The following is a 15,114-nucleotide window of genomic DNA, read 5'->3' on the forward strand; positions in this document are numbered from 1 at the left end:
CTGGTAATAGTGGAGAAAGACACTGAGCTCATTGGAGTTGATCTTCTTGCGGTTAGCCGTACTACTAGTACTCCAGGGCTAGAGGCCAGTAAAGGCGGCGAGGCTACTGCCCACTCACCACAGAAGTTTTCATTCATAATCTTTCACCTTTATTGTACTTCGCACTACAGGGTTGCTCAACCTTCTCATCCGTGAAATACCACAGACGCGACTCTCACAACATTCAATATATTGTTTGAGATCCTGGGAAGCTTGGTGCCATCTTACCTGTCTTCATTGGTGCCTCTAATTTACACTAGCCAGTGTCTCTCCTTCACAGCTGAAACTAGGTCACTCACAGCCAACTTTGCCTTGGCACCCACAAGCAATCTCACTCAACCCAGACGCAAAGACTCCCAATATTTTCTGTCCACTGTGCTCTTTTTCGAATATTCTACCTCACTTCCCGGAAGAATCACGCATTTTCCGAGCCTTCCAAAGGCCAACTTGCAACCAAGTACACCTATAATACCTTCGGCCCCTCTTACATTCATTGGAACCTGCCATAAGGTCCAGAACAGCAGAAGCCATCATTTGTTTTAGCTTCGACACTGTCAACTTCATCTACGATATCGTGAGGCCCATTCTTACGAACACTTTCGATACCCAAATCTTCTCTCTCCATTATCCTTCATCTGGGCAAGCGATTATCACCATGGCTGAAGCTCTTGCCTCACAACTTAACAACACAACATTAGGGTATGTGCTTATGCGTGTTCCGTTGGTATTAGACAAAGTTACTCAGTAATGTCGTTATAGGGAAGCAAGCTCAGACACAAGGTGGAAGGACCAACTAAAAGCCCCTGTAAAAGATGCACGGCCACAGACTGAGGTTTGCTGCCTCTAACGTCTACGCTTATCTCTTCAAAGTCTAACCCCAATTTAGGACGTGACGGCCACTAAAGGCCTCGAGTTTGAAGATTTCTATATTAAACGCGAACTTATGATGGGCATCTTCGAAGCTGGTTTCGAAAAGCCCTCGCCCATCCAAGAAGAAACGATACCAGTTGCTCTGACTGGTAGGGATATTTTGGCCCGAGCAAAGAATGGCACCGGAAAGACAGCGGCCTTCGTCATCCCCACATTAGAACGCATAAATCCTAAAAGCACCAAAACGCAAGCACTCATCCTTGTTCCAACCAGAGAGCTTGCTCTCCAAACGTCTCATGTTTGTAAAACTCTCGGGAAACATCTGGGGATCAACGTAATGGTCACCACTGGAGGAACTGGGTTGATGGATGACATCATCAGGTTGAACGACGCCGTCCACATCCTTGTGGGAACTCCAGGCCGTGTTCTAGATCTGGCTAGCAAGGGCGTTGCTGACCTTTCTGAATGTCCTACATTCGTCATGGATGAAGCCGACAAGTTACTGTCTCCTGAATTCACTCCTGTAATTGAACAGCTATTGTCATTTCATCCTAAAGACCGTCAGGTCATGCTCTTCAGTGCGACTTTTCCATTGATTGTGAAATCGTTTAAGGTGCGTTTCATCTAATTCCTTTTCATTTCTCTTGGGCTGACGTCCTTGTTAGGATAAACACATGCGCAATCCTTACGAGATCAACCTTATGGATGAACTCACCCTCCGAGGAATCACTCAGTACTATGCTTTTGTGGAAGAAAAGCAAAAAGTCCATTGCCTAAACACTCTTTTCTCCAAACTTCAAATCAATCAATCAATCATCTTCTGCAATTCAACAAATCGCGTTGAGCTTCTCGCAAAGAAGATCACAGAATTAGGCTATTCCTGCTTTTACTCACATGCAAGGATGCTACAACAACATCGGAATCGAGTCTTCCATGATTTCCGGAACGGCGTATGCCGCAATCTTGTTTGCTCTGATTTGCTAACTCGAGGTATTGATATTCAAGCGGTAAACGTCGTGATCAACTTTGACTTCCCCAAGAACGCTGAAACCTACCTCCACCGAATAGGCCGATCTGGTCGTTTTGGTCATCTGGGTCTAGCAATCAACCTCATCAACTGGGATGATCGTTTCAATCTATATAAGATTGAGCAGGAACTTGGAACCGAAATACAACCTATCCCTCAAAATATCGACAAGAAATTATACGTATATGAATCGCCGGAAACCATTCCACGCCCAATCGCGAATGCATCACAAGCACAGCTCGCAATGAGTGGAAATCAAAACCAGAACTTTGGTGAACGCCGCCACAACAATCACTCGAATGGAGGACATTATCAATTCGGTCGGGGCCGAGGTTCATATCGTGGAGGCCGAGGCCAAGGTCAGCGCCGCAATCTACAAAATGAGTTGAACAAATTTGGTACTTCCCAAAATCAACAACAGAGTGGCAAGAGTCAACCTGCGCAGGTGTCGCCAAATTGACATCGGTTTGGTAAGAACATCTTTTTTTTTTCTCCTCTCCTTTTTGTCTTGTTTGTTACTATAAATGCTCTCAATCTTGAACGACCTTGGCCATGTTACCTGACAAGCCACAATCAAAGTCTTTTCTTTTTCTCCTTCTCATTTTCAATGCAAACTTGACATGGTGTGTTATGACTTCCCTTGTTTGTTTTCGACAATGGTGATATGATAACGGTGACCACATCTGTATCATATTTTTGTTACCTTTCTGTTCCAGTCCCCTCAAGGGCCTATCTTACCCTCTCCGCCACCATTAGCTCGCTCGTCGTCGTCTTTCCCCCTTTCAACACTAGAAAGGTGGTAGGGTTTATGTAAATATTGATGTTGCATTCTATGGGATTTTGAGCACAAACGGCGTTTACATGTTGTCACCCAGCACTTTGTCATGTTTTCGGCGTTGGTGGATGGTTTTCGGATAACTCATCGCGCCAAGTACCTCAACTCATTGACTGGGCTTTTCCCCCTACTTTTCTGCTTCGCCTTTCCCGTTTTCTCTATCCTTTTGTCGGCACTTATCATGCAGCTTTGGATGATCTAAGCTATTGTCTGATGTCATAGGCCGGCGCAATGTATTGGGGCAGTCCACATTGGTGTTTGGGTTCTTTTTTCCGCTCTCTTTGTCTCTCGAGCTGCTGCACGGTCGTTGGGTGTTCTGAATTTATTCGGCGTTGTGGATATGAAGCCTTTCTTTTCCTTATTTGTCAACACATTGAGAGATTGGCTTTATTTGCAGGTGGTGTTCAAACCCGCTCTATGCTTCATACCCCTTTTCATCCTGACAAAGATAGTGCATCTTGCTATCCGTCAGATAAGGACAGCCTCGATTTGGTGCAGTTCCAATCTGTGACCAAAATGCTGGGAGAAGAGAAACCTGGAGACCTGGGGGGAATCTACGAAAGCTTTCAATGAAATGAAAGACTAAAAGAAAGAAAGCAAAAAAAGAAAACGAAAGAAAAAAGAAAAAAAAGTTTGAAAACCAATGAAAACCAACAAAGAGGAGGGTTACTGTCAGATGTTTGGCTTACGCCTGTAGCCAGCGGTCGACCTCACTCAGGTAGCATCTACAAAATGACAATTTACCCTCCGAAATGTAGAAGCTTGAAGATTTCACTCATAATTTAGTAGTCATTACTAGTACTTACAAGTAGACACTCGAATGCAAACTCGGGTTTGCTTTGGTCTGATATTGCGTGCTCTGTCCTCCCCGGCGCCCGTATTATTGTGTTTGCTAGCCTCAAACCAACTTTGCCCAAGTTGGTTTACATCCATTGTTGCAGTGGTGATCAAGCTCTTGGTGTTCTTTTTCCCAAAGAGAAGAGGGGGTAAAAAGCGAAATGAGTACTACGGAAAAGGATCACAACCGAAAGGTGCATTGTCCTTCGCAGTCTATAGTCCCTAATGCTAATGCGCGTACCCAGCCCAGCAGTTTGCGGTCTATCATTGCGGGCTCAACTGCAGGTGCCATTGAAATCGGTAATGCTCGCCCATATCAAGGCACATGTACTCCTGTACCCAGGACTTTTTGCTAATTATACTAGCAATCACTTATCCGGCTGAATGTAAGGCTCATGCCCTTGGCTACTCCTACGTCGGTTTACTCAACATGTCCAGTTGCCAAAACCCGGTCGCAACTCAATCGCAGACTACCGGACGGAAAAAAGCTGCCATGGCCCCCGTTTGGAAAGCAGTGGTACGCCGGCTGCACAACTCTGATTATAGGAAATTCGCTCAAGGCAGGCATTCGTGAGTTCTATCCTGGGTGCCCGAGTGTTTGGTGTGCTTACGTTAGGGTTTTGTTTGCAGGGTTCGTCGCTTTCGACAGATTCAAGTCACTTCTTCAGGATGAGAATGGCAAGATTTCGGGTCCAAGAACGGTAATTGCTGGCTTTGGAGCTGGCTTCACTGAATCTCTTTTAGCAGTGACACCATTCGAGAGTATTAAAACGCAATTGTCCGTTGCCTTAAAGGGCCCCCTTGCTACGTGCCCTTGACTACTTCATGCAACGATACATGGTGAAGCTGATGTATAAAACACCCGCAGGATTGACGATCGCAAATCCGCAAACCCTCGTATGCGGGGATTCTTGCATGGCAGTAAACTGATATTCCAGGAGCGAGGTATTCGAGGTTTTTTTCAGGGTTTTGTTCCTACAACTGCAAGGCAAGCCGCCAACTCCGCGACCAGATTCTCGAGTTATACTATGTTAAAGCAACTAGCTGAAAGCTATGTCGCACCTGGAGAAAAGCTGGGAACTGCAAGCACCTTCGCAATCGGCGGTATGGCAGGCTTCATAACAGTGTGAGTTAATACAATACTTGAACAGCTACTGCTTCTGCTCCACAGGTATGAGAAGCAAAGACAACTAATACACCATTCTACACAGATATGTCACACAACCTCTTGATACTGTGAAAACCAGGTTTGCTGATGGCCGCATTGTGTGTAATTTGCGTTTTTCAGGACTAATTCGACAGCAGAATGCAATCACTAGAAGCTTCTAAGAACTATAAGAATAGCTTTGTCTGTGCAGCAAGGATATTCAAAGATGAGGGGTTATTTACATTCTGGTCTGGAGCTGTTCCGCGACTTGCCAGATTGATCTTGAGCGGAGGCATAGTGTTCACAATGTTTGTTTACACTGAGTTCAACCATCGTATATAGGCTTGAGAACTAACCGCTTTCATATTACCAGGTACGAGAAGACGATGGACGCCCTGGATTCTCTAGACCCAAAGAGACAATATATCTGATGCTGGTGAAGCAATGAACGCATGGCACCAATTGGTCTCTTAAACGCTATATCGCAGCATCACAGCTAATATGCATTTGCTGTATCTTAATACATAGCACTGACACAGAAGCACTGCATTTTCTATATCTACAGCACTTGAATGAAGAATAGTACAAGTATATAGAAGAAAATTCAGCGCCTTTTTAACACCTTGACTCGTTTTTAGGGGCGTGAGGCTTCCTTGTCTTTTGCTAGCTCGTCAGCAACCAGGGTTGCCACTTCTTGGTCCACCAGCCAAGATCGTACACTCTCCATAACAGTTTCGAGGCCTTCACCACCATCTAAAACATTATTCAAACTATGTATGGTGATACCACTCCTATGGTCTGTGCAACGATTCTGGCCATAATTGTACGTGCGAATTTTGTCCCCGCGACCCATACGAGCAACACCGCCCAACACCCCTCTTCTGAGTTCAACGACTTCCTGTTCACGAGCTTCTTGCCTCGCCTCGGCTAATCTGGCGCGTAAGATCTGCCAGGCTTTTTTGCGGTTTGCGTGTTGAGATCGAGAATCCTGCATAGAGACAACGATACCTGTGGGCATGTGAGTCAGGCGAATAGCTGACTCTGTCTTGTTCACGTGCTGTCCCCCTGCACCACCAGCTCGCATCTTCTCGCTACGAACCTCTTGGGGATCAACGTAGTAGTCACTACTAGGGTCATCAAAGTTGAGCGCGTTATCCATGCCACCTCCTGTCTCTGGGAAGCTAGGAAGAACCATCACGCTCACAGCACTGGTGTGCGTACGTCCCTTAGTCTCTGTTGCTGGAACTCTCTGCACACGGTGTACCCCTGACTCGGTTCTGAGCATCTCATAAGCCCCATCCGCCTCAACTTCCATTATTGCTTCACTCAGCCGATCCTCCGCCGGGCCATCTCCCACTTCGAGCTTAATGACATTGGACCGAAACCCACGACGAGAGCAAAATGCAGTATACATCCTCAGGAGTTCGAAGGCGAACAGCCCCGCCTCATCCCCACCTGCGCCAGGCCGTATCTCAAGAAGGCAAGGAAGCGCTGCGAAAGGGTGACGGGGTACAAGGGTCTGTTTCAAGTTTTCCGATATGGTTGGCAAAGCAGCCTTGACGTTTTCTAGGTCCTCAATAGCCAGAGATTTGAGCTCAAGGTCAGTATCTGGGTCATCAAGCAGAGCATTGAGTTCTGATATAGACTAAGAAAGGGTTCAAAGCCGCTCTATTAGTAAGTTATCCCATTTCATAAGAAGTGCGGACATACCTCATTGGTCCTGTCCCATTCTTCCAAGACATTTGCAATCGGTGCTAGCTCGCCGACCCGCTTTGCTATTTTTTTGTCAAAGGAATCCGCTAAGTGAGCAGAGAGTTTAGAATGCTCTGCTGCCAAAGAGCGAGCGCGGGAGAGCAGCGATAAAGAAATGTCAGGGCCTAACTGACTTGTCAGTCATGTAGTAACCCCACAGAACACTAGACATGCATTGAGAGATACTAAACACTGTCTCTCAACTACCCATACTTGTATTCAGTCCCCGCCATTGCAGAGTCGGCCACGGCCTTTTTATAGCACCTCTAGTCCCAAACCGCGTCAGGCATCGAGAGCATATCCAAGGGACATTAAGCATTTTTTGTTCTCAAAATAGGAGAGTACGTGAGTCTCACAAATAATCCATGAGCTTCACATAAGCACAATTGTTCAATGGGCGTGCGCATGCAGTATCTACCAATACTTGTTTCGCTCCCTTTCAACCAGACACCGAGTCACGTGATTTTGACATATACATACATTGAAAGCTGAATAGAGTATTAGTCATTAGAAGTGTAATTGTCCAAATTACAGAGTCTAGTTCTTAGTGAATGCATACTGAGACCCACTGCAAAGTCTCGAATAGCCACCCTTCAAGAACTGATTTCATCTTTATTTCATTGCAATACTCAGCATTTCACAACCGTAATTTACCATATGTAATTGAGTTGTAAAGGCCAGACTGGAGTCTTGGCATACATTTCTCCTTTGGTTGGTTATCACCCTCATCGCCAAAGACGTGATCATGTAAACACGTTTTCTGCCTCTTCAAAGGGCATTCATTCTGCTCTTGCAGTCGCACTCATTGGATTCTTCTACCGTTTTTCTTAATAACCGCACATCTTCAGATAACTGACCAGGCCCGTGATCAACTGACCCGTCCGAACCAGATTGCCTTTTGCGTTGGTGTAAGTATGATGCTCCTTTCCTTGGAGACTCTTACGATCTTTCTGGCCGTTTCATCAGCCAGTTATGGTCTTCAACCTTCACATATTCCTTCAGACACCCCTCTGTCATCGCTGATCGCATCGGCGAAGACACATCTCGCTGGTGGATCGCCCCGCGATGCATTACTCTATTTCGACGCGGCTGTGTCGAGGGATCCTACGAATTACATCACTGTCTTCCAGCGGGGTGCGGCTTATTTGTCACTGGGTAAAGGTTCTCAGGCATTAGATGATTTCGACCGAGTTCTGCGGTTAAAACCAGATTTTGAGAGTGCCCTCCTTCAACGGGCTCGCCTTCGAGCTAACAGTGCTGACTGGGAAGGCGCGTTGAAGGATCTGGAGATGGCCGGCAAGAAGTCATCTCTGGAATACAATGAGATTCAAGAGGCACGGAATGCTGCAGCTCTTGCACAGAATGCTGAGCAACACGGCGCCTGGGAGGCCTGCGTAAATCATGCGAATGTGGCTGTTCTTAAGGCAAGCGCCTCCCTAAGTCTACGACAAACTCGCGCGCACTGTCGCTTCGAGAAAGGTGATGTAGAAGAAGGAATAAGTGACCTTGCCCATGTCCTACACATCTCTCCAAGTCTGGTGGACCCGCACTTACAAATGTCCTACATGCTGTTCTATTCTCTGGGAGATCAAGAACGTGGCATTTCACAAATCCGGAGGTGTCTCCATTTCGACCCCGATTCAAAACCGTGCAACGGCCTTTATCGGAAAGAGAAGAAACTCCTCAAACAGTTGCGCAAACTACAAGATTCAATATCTTCGCGGAAGTTTAGCAATGCCATCAACTTGCTTGTAGGTGTAGGCGATGAAAGCGGACTTCTTGGCGATGTGAAAGGCGACGTGAGGGAGGCTAAGGAAGCAGGCCATATCCACCCCGCGGCCCCCAACAATCTCTATGGTTTGCTGGTGGAGCGCGCCTGCGAAGCTTACCGCGAGGTTTGTGCCCCTAGGAAGGCGTCCAGTTGACATGGTTCCAATTGGCTAACGCATTGGTTACTCAGGCGCATATGCCCAGGCGAGCTTCTCCGTACTGCTCTGAAACCCTCGACGTCAATCCTTATTCTCTGCCAGCGCTGCTCTTTCAGGGTCAAGCGGCTCTTGACGAAGAGCGTTTTGATGACGCTATAAACACGCTGAATACAGCCAAAGAGCATCACCCCGGGTCCAGAGACGTCCAATCACTTTTGCAGAAGGCACATGTCTTATTGAAGCGCTCAAAACAGAGGGACTATTACAAAGTTTTGGGTGTCAGCCGAGATGCTGATGACCGGACTATCAAAAGAGCCTACCGCCAACTGACTAAACAACATCACCCCGATAAAGCTAAGTCCCAGGGTGTGACGAAAGAGGACGCCGAGAAGAAGATGGCTGCAATTAATGAAGCCTATGAAATTCTTTCTGACCCCGAACTCAAGGCGCGTTACGACAGTGGTGATGACCCGAATGACCCGGAATCTCATAGGGGCAACCCGTTTCAAGGAAGCCCATTCGGGCCAGGAGGCGGTCAACACTTTTTCTTCCAGCAAGGCGGACCACAGTTTAAGTTCTCGGGTCAAGGGTTCAATTTCCCAGGAGGTTTCCCTTTCCGCTGATACTGACAGCTAGTGTGTATATTCAAGATGAAGATTCTGTATACTTTTATTCCACTAAGCTCAAAACTTCAAAGCAATCAGATCATAACTATTGCTATAATCTCGGCGAAAATGCTCTGGACTTTTGTGATACTATCCATGTAAACTCGAATGCCGGCAGTCTTCCACATAGTTAAGTCAAGGTCACTTTCATTGCTTATGTAGAACGTGAAAAGGACATTATATCCAACTGTTTGTTTACTTCTTTGGCGGGTCGGTCAGCGGAACATAGCTAACCTGGAACACCTTTTCCTTGTGGACTGACCCGTCCACCCTCTTGTCCACTACCCAAATGTATTGGCCGCCGCCGAATCCACGAGCACTCCCGTCACACTCCGTGTCAACGGGGATAAACATTCGGCCTGGGGCACGGAGTTGCGCGATCAATGCCGGGTGGAGCTTTTCCGCCGCTGCACCAACGTGGATAGCATCATACGGTGCTCCCTCTTGCCATCCCAAACGGCCGTCAGCAATAATAAACTTCACCTTTCCTGTATCTAGCAATTTGCGGCCTTGGTCCGACTTGTGCATATTCTTATCAGCCAAGTCAACAAGTTCTGGTATATGATCAATTCCAATAACGTGGCCATTTAAGTCATCAGGTACAGAGGGATCTGTAACAAGGTTTGCGAGGACATGGGTCAGATATCCAGAACCCGAGCCAATATCGAGTACCCGCGAACCCGGCCTGAGGAAGTCGATGAGGTACTCGCATGCATGACCGTGCATGTGGGGAGCGGAGATTGTCGCACCATACCCAATAGGTTGTGGGGAGTCCGAGTAAGGCCTTGAGGGTGCATAATGGGCTCGATCAACCTTGCACCTTGATGTCAGAGACACGTCTTGGGTAGGGAAGTACATGTGCAGCCAATGCTCTCTCGCCAACATCTCTTCCTTTACCTTGCTGTTACATTCCTGATCCTACTGCAAGAGCCACAGCCCCGCAATTTTGCGCGGGGTCGGGGTAAGGAGATGGCACAGCACATGAGACGTTAAGAAATAAATGGAAGGAACCACTCACCCCCAACATAGCATTTTTTACTCTTTCATTCTTTACCAATCCCGCCTTGAAGAGATTATCAACCAGTTCCGCATTGGTTGAGCCAGAGCAATACCACGCCATTGAGATGCACTTTGTGGTGGCCTTCCGCAGCACTAGATGTGCATTTAGATAGCTTTGAATCATGCGGGGGAGTTATGCTCTACCTAAAGTAAGAGTAAGGCGATCCGGGGGAACTTGGTATTTAGAAAGCGACGCTGATCGCAAGAAGACCCTGAGGCTTGTAAGTAGGCTATACTATCATCCTATGCTGCTTAGCATCTAGGATTTCCTTCAATATTTGTACTGGGCTCGTCAACATATCAAAAGGATGAGGTTTGGACGTACCGTCCTGTATGACGCCACTCTAACATCGAAAGGTCACGAGTAACTGGTTAGTTACCTACTTAACCTGTCAGACTTACTCAGCAATGTCTCACCGCCTTTGGCTCTTGCATTCGCAAAAGTTGATCTAACTCTGATCATTGATATCATTGATATGTACTACGGTTCATACTCCGTGGACAGGAACGAGACATCTTCGCTATCTCATTAAAAATTATGATACTGCATAACAATAATGCACAATGGAAGCAGACTCCGATACTCGGTCTGACATAGACCTGTTAATATTGGACTACCTACTTTGCACCTCCATGTACAGATTGGTAAACACCAGCGGAGTGGCAGCTCAGGAGCAGGCAAACGAATGCGACCTTGATTGCCATATTTATATAGTACACGGTATGTGCTTAACATGTCATTTCAAAAGACACGCTGACTTGCTTTCTATTCATCTCTAGCCATTGAATCAGTTCTTCCAAACTCTGGGCGACTCCCAGATGACATTCAAGTCAAGGTCCGACTATTTGAATTTGCCAATACCTTCCGATGTTATCCAGATGGATGTATTACTTCTCAGGCTCGCGAATCCCGATTAAGTTTTAGTAGAAATTGGCCAGAAGAAAACCCAATTTCACTTTCTGAGTTGGCCGGGTCTTTCATATCTCTCTGCTACGCTGTTGGTGCCAGGTTATCCGAAGCGACGTGGGCTAATACTGCCGCGCAATTCGTCATGCAGGCTGCAGTCGAAGAATACCAAAAGTCCCAGTCCTCAGATTCTCTCAACAAGCATATCACCTGGGCCGAGAGTCAAATGGCAAACATGAATCAAGCGTTTATAGAGTACATGAGCTATCTCCAGCCGCCGGATGGGACCTCTCTCAATGTTCACATGCGTACGGTTTCCGCGAATTTCCCCATGGATAAGTTCAAATGTGCGGTTTTCGACACGTTGGTTAAGATCATGAAGGTTCTTGAGCCGCCTGTACTGATCCAGCTCGAGCGCGGACAGCTCTGGGGGTTGAGCCGCGCAGAGACGAAGCAATTGAAGGATAGGGTAGGACTCAAATAACAACACCCATTAAGCTATGCATATTAGTGAATGTGGTTCCTTGGTTTGAAAAGGTACAGTGCAAACAGCGGGGTAAAAAGTCCCACGACCTAAGAGAGCTATGATGCTTAAAGTCACTTGATTAACATGGAATTGATAATAAATATCTTGCGCACAAAGTAGTTAATCTACAAAATAAAACATCTAAGCCATGGGGCAGGTGTTGTGAGGAAGTAGCATACTTAGCAAAGCCATTAGGCGAATGAGCAGAGCACAGACGCTTAGCCAAGAAGCATGCGGCGAGGATCCTCAATGTATTCTTTAACCTGCATTGGATTGCGCTTAGTGATGGATTCAAAAGGCTCATGTTGAGGGGTGGTGAACGAACCTTGACTAGGAAAGTAACAGCCTCCCGGCCATCCAAAAGGCGATGGTCATAGGTTAGAGCAAGATACATCATCTATTAAAGCATCAGCAACAAGTCTACCAGCAAAGGCAAAGTAAGGGCGTGGCAAAGGAGACATACAGGGCGTATCTCAATCTTGCCATTCACAGCAACTGGCTTTTCTTTGATGGCGTGGAGTCCAAGAACAGCTTTCGATGGTTAGATGAACTCCTCAAAAAAAAGTGTGGTGTTAAACATACCTGTCTGTGGTAGGTTGATGATCGGCGTACCCATGAGGGATCCAAAGACGCCACCCTGTATAAATGTTAACACAAATACACAAGGCGAGACATGTGCATGTTTCTACTCACGTTGCTGATGGTAAAAGAGCCACCCGCCATATCCTCAATGGTCAGCTTATTGTCGCGAGCCTGGCAAATTTTATGGTCAGCAAAGCCAATGAACAAAAATGAATGTCTGCAGCTTACCTTCTTTCCGAGATCCGCAATAGCCTTCTCAATTCCAACAAGATCCATGGTTTCGGCGTTGCGCACTACTGGCGTTACAAGGCCCTTCTCAGTGGCGACAGCGACACTTATATCGACGTAATCACGGTAGACAATGGTATCGCCACCATTGGGCCCCTCGATCGACGCGTTAACAGCCGGGATGTCTTTCATAGCCAGAACACAAGCACGAGAAAACGCGCTCATGAAGCCGAGCTTAACACCGGTCTTTTTAAGCACATCGTCCTTGTATAACTTCCGAAACTCCATAAGAGAAGACATATCCACCTCATTGAATGTAGTCAGGGAAGCGGCCGTGTTTTGAGATTGCTTCAAACGCTCAGCTATCCTCAGTCTCATTCTGTTCATTTTCACCTATGAGTTGATCAGCACAAGACCAGAAGAAAGACAAGACTAACAGTAGTAGGCAAGGATACGGTAAGAAAAGAGAACATACCCTTCGCTCTTCGCGATTTCCAGGGCTCGGCTTAGCATCATCGCGAGATTCTGGCTTAGAGGCAGCGGGCTGTGGCTGCTTGGAAGGTCCGGGTTCAGATACGGCAGGCTTTTCAGAGACTGAAGAGGCCTTTGCGGTCTTGGGCTGTTCTGGCTCGGGGGCTTTGGATTCTTCTGCAGGTGCGGGCTCCTTCGGCTTTTCGGTTGCCTCCTCCGTTTTGGTCTCAGGCGCACCTCCCAGCTCCAACTTTGCCAGTTCCTGTCCAACAGTAACGGTGTCTTCCTCGTTTACGAGAAGCTCTTTGATGGTTCCCGCTTCAGGAGCATTGACCGACACATCAATCTAGAACGGGTGGGTATCAGCAGAAAAATCTCTTTTCGCGCACGAAGATGTAAGTCTCACTCACCTTATCGGTCTCGATTGTTGCTATTTCTTCGTCTCTCTCAACATAATCCCCGACCTCTTTTGCAAGAGTGAGCGCAAGCTAGTAAAGAAGTATTGGCGAACATACGTTTGGAGAACTGTTTCAAAGTACCCTCGGTGATAGATTCTGCCATCTGAGGAACTTTAACTATGGTGTCCGCTGAAAAAGGTTGTTAGTGCGGGATTCCGAAAGCAAGAGAGGCTATAATACCATAGGTGCGAATCTGATAGCCGCCAAGGGGAGCGAAACTAGATCGAAAGACATTGGCCCTACAGTAGTGTAAGCTGGTTTGTAAAGAGGGCACTTGATAGCAATGAGTGGGCGGCTTTACCCCAGAACCTGTGGTACACCAGAAGCAGGCCTGTTAGCATTCCTGACACATTTGCGGAGCGCAGCCGAGGTAAGATTCCTGCGGGTGCCCAGGCTGATGTTACGAGAGCTGTGGGCAGATCTAGGTATAGTCCGCAGATTTTGTTCGGGGAGACGGTGAAGAGGTAAGCGAAAAGCCATGATGACCTAGGTTCAGAGGTTGGACAAAAAGACAACAATGTATTTCGCAAATTGTAGAAAATGAATGTAGGGAATCAAGTCGTGAATGTAAGTGATGTACAAGAGGAAATAGGAGGAGCACGGCCTTCTTTTTCCTTCCTTTTTCTCCCCCAGAACTGACTAGAGCTAAGGGTTCATCTACCTGTAAGTAGGGATAAAGTGAGTGACGAAACTTAAGCGGCCAAAGGGTGCAAGGCCGGGCCGAGACAACCGGAATTTCCCTCAAAGCGGTCCTGCAATCCCTGTAGCCGGCAAATGAACGGAGTATTATTATTACGCTTCTTCGGCAATCCATAAGCACCATCTGGGAAGTTTCCGCACTCAGGACTTCACCGCGAGAAAGACGAAGCTACACTTGTGTAGTAAACCGGGTGAGCATCGAAACACACTGCATTAATACTCCGCGGAGAGGCTCATTCCAGCTCAGACAGACTCTTTCCGCTATACAGACAAGCTTCAAGTCTTTCAATTCCTATTACGTGACACACCATGGCCCTTCACCCTGTTGCGTAAGTTGGTCGCAGTTGGAGCAATGATCATGAGGGAGCCATATTAAACCTACCTCACAGGTCGCTTTATCGACGCTCCCTAAAGCTTGCTCTTGACTGGGCTGTGCACAGGCAGATTTGGCGCGGGCAAGCAGTATATATACGATCCCTTTTCGATGCGAATAAGAATGTCCGCGATCCTCGTCAACAGAAGGTATATGCGGCTCGATTTTCTCAGCTACATGGTTTATGCATACAGTATCTCACAAACTAGCAGGTGCTGCTGCGGGAGACAGAAAAACTATTAGAAACTTGGAAGCATCCAGACCCGTACCGAGCACCCACTGCTCCGGGTGGTATGTATTCTCAAAGACACAGGGCTTTCTCCTGTTATATGAATGGAATGACTGACTTTTCTAAAGGTAACAAATATGAAAGGAATCTACCTGCTCGCCAATTGCCGTGTACGTCAACCATGGTTATGCCACCCAATACTTTAGCCCACTAATTTTTGATCAGATGCTTCGGGCAGCCACTAAAGAGAATCAAAGGAGGTTGTGTTTAAGTTAATTTGGTTTTCAGATAGGAAATGGATATTGTATAACCACACTGCTACCGATACAGCCACATGTGCTCAAATTAGAGAATAGTACTCGCTCTGCAGGAGAGCGAGGTTTTACATTGAAAACCTACTTATTGCATAGATAACCGTCGGATGAAAATGCATAACTTATCATTGGGGACATACACATCCCTTAAAGCCAATGTGCCGAAAG

At 46.9% G+C, this 15,114-nt stretch overlaps 9 protein-coding genes across 9 annotated transcripts; 6 read left to right on the forward strand and 3 right to left on the reverse strand.

Moving 5' to 3' along the window:
- Nucleotides 1–467: 467 nt before the first annotated feature.
- Nucleotides 468–2,527, forward strand: dhh1 (DExD/H-box ATP-dependent RNA helicase DHH1). Its single transcript, XM_032080407.1, has 4 exons — nt 468–738; nt 799–871; nt 926–1,522; nt 1,575–2,527. Exons 1-4 carry the CDS (start codon nt 695–697, stop codon nt 2,394–2,396), a joined length of 1,536 nt encoding a protein of 511 aa, XP_031936642.1. The 5' UTR covers nt 468–694; the 3' UTR covers nt 2,397–2,527.
- Nucleotides 2,528–2,815: 288 nt separating this feature from the next.
- Nucleotides 2,816–3,477, forward strand: BDV37DRAFT_234467 (uncharacterized protein). The gene has a single exon (XM_032080408.1). The coding sequence runs from the start codon at nt 3,003–3,005 to the stop codon at nt 3,342–3,344; it is 342 nt and encodes a 113-aa protein (XP_031936643.1). The 5' UTR covers nt 2,816–3,002; the 3' UTR covers nt 3,345–3,477.
- Nucleotides 3,478–3,769: 292 nt separating this feature from the next.
- BDV37DRAFT_287719 (putative mitochondrial tricarboxylate transporter (Ctp)) lies at nt 3,770–5,186 on the forward strand (the record flags this gene model as incomplete). Its single annotated transcript, XM_032088154.1, has 9 exons — nt 3,770–3,802; nt 3,854–3,908; nt 3,974–3,994; nt 4,047–4,178; nt 4,239–4,386; nt 4,477–4,734; nt 4,820–4,855; nt 4,914–5,063; nt 5,129–5,186. The coding sequence occupies 9 exons, from the start codon at nt 3,770–3,772 to the stop codon at nt 5,184–5,186; spliced, it is 891 nt and encodes a 296-aa protein (XP_031936644.1).
- Nucleotides 5,187–5,389: 203 nt separating this feature from the next.
- Nucleotides 5,390–6,826, reverse strand: BDV37DRAFT_275389 (putative mitochondrial translation release factor (RF-1); the record flags this gene model as incomplete). The annotated part of the gene is made up of 3 exons (XM_032085389.1): nt 5,390–6,400; nt 6,466–6,632; nt 6,715–6,826. 3 exons carry the CDS (start codon nt 6,824–6,826, stop codon nt 5,390–5,392), a joined length of 1,290 nt encoding a protein of 429 aa, XP_031936645.1.
- Nucleotides 6,827–7,030: 204 nt separating this feature from the next.
- BDV37DRAFT_234484 (DnaJ and TPR domain protein) lies at nt 7,031–9,177 on the forward strand. Its single transcript, XM_032080409.1, has 2 exons — nt 7,031–8,402; nt 8,468–9,177. The coding sequence occupies exons 1-2, from the start codon at nt 7,422–7,424 to the stop codon at nt 9,056–9,058; spliced, it is 1,572 nt and encodes a 523-aa protein (XP_031936646.1). The 5' UTR covers nt 7,031–7,421; the 3' UTR covers nt 9,059–9,177.
- On the reverse strand, nt 9,111–10,559 carry BDV37DRAFT_234529 (protein-L-isoaspartate O-methyltransferase). Its single transcript, XM_032080410.1, has 3 exons — nt 10,304–10,559; nt 10,119–10,241; nt 9,111–9,913 (listed from the first exon to the last, which is right to left on the reverse strand). The coding sequence occupies exons 2-3, from the start codon at nt 10,218–10,220 to the stop codon at nt 9,296–9,298; spliced, it is 720 nt and encodes a 239-aa protein (XP_031936647.1). The 5' UTR covers nt 10,221–10,241; nt 10,304–10,559; the 3' UTR covers nt 9,111–9,295.
- A 32-nt stretch (nt 10,560–10,591) lies between these two features.
- Nucleotides 10,592–11,611, forward strand: BDV37DRAFT_234687 (uncharacterized protein). Its single transcript, XM_032080412.1, has 2 exons — nt 10,592–10,880; nt 10,940–11,611. The coding sequence occupies exons 1-2, from the start codon at nt 10,724–10,726 to the stop codon at nt 11,548–11,550; spliced, it is 768 nt and encodes a 255-aa protein (XP_031936648.1). The 5' UTR covers nt 10,592–10,723; the 3' UTR covers nt 11,551–11,611.
- A 199-nt stretch (nt 11,612–11,810) lies between these two features.
- Nucleotides 11,811–13,811, reverse strand: BDV37DRAFT_287724 (putative dihydrolipoamide succinyltransferase; the record flags this gene model as incomplete). Its single annotated transcript, XM_032088155.1, has 11 exons — nt 11,811–11,855; nt 11,918–11,989; nt 12,056–12,123; nt 12,175–12,229; nt 12,286–12,345; nt 12,403–12,795; nt 12,878–13,219; nt 13,284–13,339; nt 13,389–13,460; nt 13,512–13,570; nt 13,633–13,811. 11 exons carry the CDS (start codon nt 13,809–13,811, stop codon nt 11,811–11,813), a joined length of 1,401 nt encoding a protein of 466 aa, XP_031936649.1.
- A 528-nt stretch (nt 13,812–14,339) lies between these two features.
- BDV37DRAFT_287725 (NADH dehydrogenase [ubiquinone] 1 beta subcomplex subunit 9) lies at nt 14,340–14,877 on the forward strand (the record flags this gene model as incomplete). Its single annotated transcript, XM_032088156.1, has 5 exons — nt 14,340–14,359; nt 14,420–14,552; nt 14,616–14,694; nt 14,761–14,802; nt 14,858–14,877. The coding sequence occupies 5 exons, from the start codon at nt 14,340–14,342 to the stop codon at nt 14,875–14,877; spliced, it is 294 nt and encodes a 97-aa protein (XP_031936650.1).
- Between the last annotated feature and the right edge of the window lie 237 nt (nt 14,878–15,114).

The sequence above is a fragment of the Aspergillus pseudonomiae genome (assembly GCF_009193645.1).
Source record: "Aspergillus pseudonomiae strain CBS 119388 unplaced genomic scaffold BDV37scaffold_99, whole genome shotgun sequence".
In the NCBI taxonomy this organism is placed as follows: domain Eukaryota; kingdom Fungi; phylum Ascomycota; class Eurotiomycetes; order Eurotiales; family Aspergillaceae; genus Aspergillus; species Aspergillus pseudonomiae.